General features: G+C 38.5%; 1 protein-coding gene across 1 annotated transcript; it reads left to right on the forward strand.

Moving 5' to 3' along the window:
• The first annotated feature begins 908 nt into the window (after positions 1-908).
• Positions 909-4,062, forward strand: LOC103183378 (C-C chemokine receptor type 4-like). Its single transcript, XM_007900826.1, has 2 exons — positions 909-1,066; positions 2,810-4,062. Exon 2 carries the CDS (start codon positions 2,833-2,835, stop codon positions 3,883-3,885), a length of 1,053 nt encoding a protein of 350 aa, XP_007899017.1. The 5' UTR covers positions 909-1,066; positions 2,810-2,832; the 3' UTR covers positions 3,886-4,062.
• Positions 4,063-5,093: the final 1,031 nt, after the last annotated feature.

A 5,093-nucleotide genomic window follows, 5' to 3' on the forward strand; every position in this document is an offset into this window, starting at 1 on the left:
TATGGGTAGCCATTTCATATACAGATACTTCCTGTTTGTCTACTATTTATGCACCCCTTGAGTCTCTTTGCTAACATAAGATTTTAACTTCTTCCCTTACTATTCTCTTTTTGGAAGAATCTTTAGCATTATGTTTTGGATCCCTTTTGGATCCCTTTTCCAATTCTTTCTTGGCTAATTGTGTTCTGTGTGTTCTGTGAAGCGCTTTGGGACGTCCTCCCGACGTAAAAAGCGCTATATCAAATGCAAGGATTATTATTATTATAATTAATTTTTATCCTATATAGATTTGTACTCAGACCGTGGGCACCTTCTCCTTACAAAGTTTGTAAATTTTCCTATTCCATAAACTTTTAATTTTCATATTGATCCATTGGATCATTTTTGTTGTATTTGCCCTGCTGAACTTGGGTATGCTTTTATCCTTCAAACTCCACATAATGATTTTGAAGGATTCCCACTTATGCTCGACAGATTTATAATCTATTTTCTGCATATACAGAGTCAGCCTGGCTCAGTTGATAGTCCTCTGATCTCTGAGCTAGAAGATTGTGAGTTCAAGCCCCCACATCAGCACTTGTTGCTAATAGTTTAGGCTGAAATCACAAGCAACTATTGGATGAGACATTAAACCAAGATCTCACCAGCCTGGGTATGTGGACATCAAAGATCACATTCACAATTAGAAAGGAACTGTTCTTTCATTTTGTGACCATTTCTTGGAGATATGAATGCAGATTTGCATACAAATTCACAGGCTCTACATTGTACATAAAACTCGAAAAAGTGCTTTGAGATTTTTCAGTGAAAATTGGCACTAAATCAAATGCAACGTTTATCATTATGTATATATCTGCTAGTATGCCCCTTTGTTCTTTCATTTGATCATGTGGTTTTGCTCGACCCAGGACACTACGCTTTCCAATTACAGAAAACAGGAAATGTAGCATTTCCTCAGTTTCAAATTCTGTAAGATTTGATCTCCTATCAAACAAAGCCTCACGCTGCCTCAACTGGTCATCTATCTACTTGACAAGAATACCTGTGCCCTGCTGTGCAATAAAGTGTAAGTGATTATTCACACTTTTTTTTGTTTAAAAAATAATTAACATATTAAATATCTGTGAAATTGATCCACATTATTTGAAAGATTATTGAGTATAGAATGAATCCAGCACGGATTACTGTAATTTGCACTTTATTTAGGAGCAGCAATAATTATTGATGTCAGTGAGAGCTTCTCATTAACTGATTAACATTTGCAACTGTTGGCAGCACCGTATATCAGAAAACCGTGAAATGTTATAGCACAGAAATGTGACTACTCAACCCAACCCATCTGCGCTGCTGTTTATCACCTGATTCTCCCTTCGGGGAGGTAAGCGGGATCTCCTGGGAACTGAACTGGCTCCAATGTGAAATGATTGGTAATGGAATGTTGAAATCAGATCAACCCTCTGTTACTGTGTCGGAAATCCCTAACCCTGAGTCAGTACACTGCAGTACTCCAGGACACATCTGATAACAGCACTGCCAGGCTAGTTCAGGGATTCTTCCCACTCAGCTCCTATTAATCCTGCAAGTCAAAGCCCTAACAGGTCAGGTAGTCCCAGCTAGACAAGCAGTGTGAAGCTTGCCAGACAATCTTTCAATGGCAAGATATGCAGTTTTAGCTGGTTAGACTCCAAAATACATCAATGCAGATTGGGGTCCCTAAGCCGTGGCTCCTGCTAGCCTATATTCTCTGGAATTAGGTAAGGGAGATGGATCCCTCCAGGAAGAGAGTATGCATTCCATTCTAAAACATATGATTGTGTTGTCCATGTTATTCACAACCAGTGAGTCCTGGAGTCCAGGTTCAGTTCTGGAGTCCTGTAGCTCAGTGGTTAGAGCACTCGCCTTGCAAGCGAGACACCTGGGTTCAATTCCAGACAGGGCGAAACCTTGGGCAAGTTTCCTTACTCCACACGCCTAATAATAATTCCTCCAAAACAAAACAATAATAAGTTGGTCATTTTCAATCCACGACTATTTGTGGGACACTGCTTTGCGCAATTGGCTGCCGCGTTTTGCCCACAAATATACAGTCAATTCACTTTACAGCATATTCTGTGAAGTACTTTGAGACGTCTAGAAGATGTGAAAAGCGTTATATCTCATGCAAGGATTATTATTATTATTATAAAACAGAAGGAATTTCCATGTGTAGTTAGGATGCACAGAACGCTGTCTAATTTGAATACTTTTAAGTCTAGTGTTCGGTTTCCGTATGTGTCAGACCAAAATAAATGTTTCTCCACATGAGCCACCTAATCTAATCCCACTCTCAAGCCCCGTAATATTCTTTTCAAGCATCTATCCAATTCCTTTTTTGAAAAAAATTCAAGAATTTTTTTTCAGATTTTCACTACTCTTTGGGTCATTTTTGTTATCTTTCTCTTTCATTCCTTTTTGGAGATTCCTACATCATAAACTTGTGCCCTTGCTTGAGTGACTAGGCAACCAGTGGAAATCATCTATTACCGATTCGTCTTATCATAACCTATTCATATACTGAGGACACCTATCCGATCATTCCTTAAACTCTATTGATAAAGGTCTTAACTAATGAAGTCTCTCTCCATAATTCATCCCGGTGACCTCTTAGTCTTATAATTAATATATTTTCATGTCTTTAAATATTTTTCATGGGGTGCCCAAATTGCACACAACACTGCAATACGTAATGTTCTGCATGATGTTTTGAAACTGCAGTAGATTTGTTGAAAAGTATTTGGATCTTAACTCCTGGCTTACTGTTTGCTCCCAGCTTAATGCAATAGGAATTACATAATGTACACAACCAAAGATTCGACTTCCACGGCGGATTACGATTACTATCATGGTTTTCTACCAGAGGACATCAGGAGCGACAACACCTTCCAGGCAGTTCTTTACTCATTGGTGTTTGTGTTTGGTCTCCCGGGGAACATCCTTGTTCTGTGGGTTCTGATACAGTACAAAGGGCTGAAGAGTATGACAGACATCTATCTTCTGAATCTGACGATTTCTGATTTACTTTTTGTTGTGTCGATTCCATTCTGGTTGCATTACATGTTACACGAATGGGTGTTTGGGAATGTTTTGTGTAAGGTAATAAATGCTGGTTATCTGATCGGCTTCTACAGTGGAATACTCTTCATAATGCTCATGAGTATAGAACGCTACCTCGCAATTGTTCACCATGTGTTTGCTTTCAAGGTTAGAAAGGTGAGATACGGCATTATCTCAAGCGCAATAATATGGTTTGTAGCTATTTGCGCCTCACTTCCTGAATTGATATTTTACAACATTAAAACAGTTTCAGGAAAAACAGAATGTAGTATTTTCTACCCAAATACAACAATATCAACGTGGAAGGTTTTTGGCTTCTTTCAAGTTAATATTTTCGGATTTTTGATTCCTTTTTCTGTAATGACTTTCTGTTATTCCAGAATAATTATAACTTTGCTTGGAAACAAAGCGAGCAAAAAGCATCGGGCTGTAAAAATAATATTCACAGTAATGATTGTGTTTTTTGTGTTTTGGATCCCATATAATATTGTACTTTTCCTCAATTCTTTGCTGGAAATGGAAATTTTGAACAAAATTGGAAACGAAGGTAGGCTACAAATGGCACTCCAAATTACACAGTCTTTAGCCTTCACACACTGCTGTGTGAACCCATTTATATATGCCTTTATGGGTGAAAAGTTTAGAATGTATGTGGGTAGATTCTTTCGCAACTGGTTCTCACCAATACTTGTGTGTATGGGATGGTCCAATGTTCACTTCAACTTTCAAGACAATAATAGCTCTGTTCAGTCGCATTCTTCTGGTAGACATGATTTATCCACAGTTATGTAGATTTGTCAGCTTTGTGCAGTTAGTAATACTCTCGCTTGAGTCCAAAGTTTGTGGTTTCGAGTCTATGTTGCGGTTTGAGCTCACAGTCTTGCTGATGCACCCATGCAGTGCTACGAGAGTACTGCATTGAGGGAGGTGCCATCCTTCAGATGAAATGTTAAACTGAGATCCTGTCGACCTGGTCGGGTGGATGTTAAAGTTCCCATGACATTATTTCAATACAGAAGGGAGTTTCTCCCGGTGTTCTGACCAACAATCCTCTAGATAAAATTGATCATTGACTTCATGACTGCATGTGTAATATTGCTGTGTGAAAATTAGTTGCTATGATAACTTACAAATACACAGTCCCTGCAATTTACAGTAAACCATGTGAAGAACTTGGAGATGTTTCAATGATGTGATAACATGATATATCAAAATGCAAGAATTATTATTTGTGTTTAAGTGAATTTATAATATATGACATGCCTCCCAAAAATGATTGCTGTAACATATGTACATACAAATATTTGTTGCAAATTAAATAATCAAGTTTTCAGTTATGTCACAATATAAACTCGTGATCATTAATACTTGTGTTTGGCCTTTTATGCTGTGATATCCTGCAGTTACTTCTACAGATGCTTACCACTGACCTCAAGAATCACTCCAAAGCCATTGATAACGACTGACTGTTGGTTTGGTGTATGAGATAGTTTTCACCAGTACCAATATCACATGCTCCTCACCCCATCATCCACATTGTACTGCAACAATGGGACTTGGGCAGACATACAAGTTTTACTGTAATTATTCCCCAATTTGATGTAATCTGAAAATTTAACAATGGAGTCTGCAAATGCTGATTATTGATACAAACCCACAAAATTACATTTGTGTAGCGCCTTTCACATCAAGAGGAGGTCCCAACGTTCTGAATGTACACAAGGAACAGGCTTAATACCCCCCTTCCTCCATTTTGATCTCCCTCCCCCAACAATCTGGATTCCTGTAGCTTAGTACTTGCCTCGCAAGCGAGAGACCTGGGTTTGATTCCCGGCAGGGCAAAATGTTGTGCAAGTTTCCTTACTCCACACACCTCTGTTCACCTAGCAGTAAGTAGGAGTGTGGTTGTTAGTCGATTGGTGGATCGCTTTTCTGGGAGTAATAATTTCTTAAAAAAATAATAATAAATTGGTCACTTCAATCCACGACTGTTTGTGGGA

This window comes from Callorhinchus milii, unplaced genomic scaffold (assembly GCF_018977255.1).
Source record: "Callorhinchus milii isolate IMCB2004 unplaced genomic scaffold, IMCB_Cmil_1.0 Scaffold2, whole genome shotgun sequence".
Lineage (NCBI taxonomy): Eukaryota > Metazoa > Chordata > Chondrichthyes > Chimaeriformes > Callorhinchidae > Callorhinchus > Callorhinchus milii.

Excerpts from the sequence above, each read along its gene's own strand:
- LOC103183378 (XM_007900826.1), top strand. The coding sequence starts at position 2,833 with ATGTACACAACCAAAGATTCGACTTCCACGGCGGATTACGATTACTAT.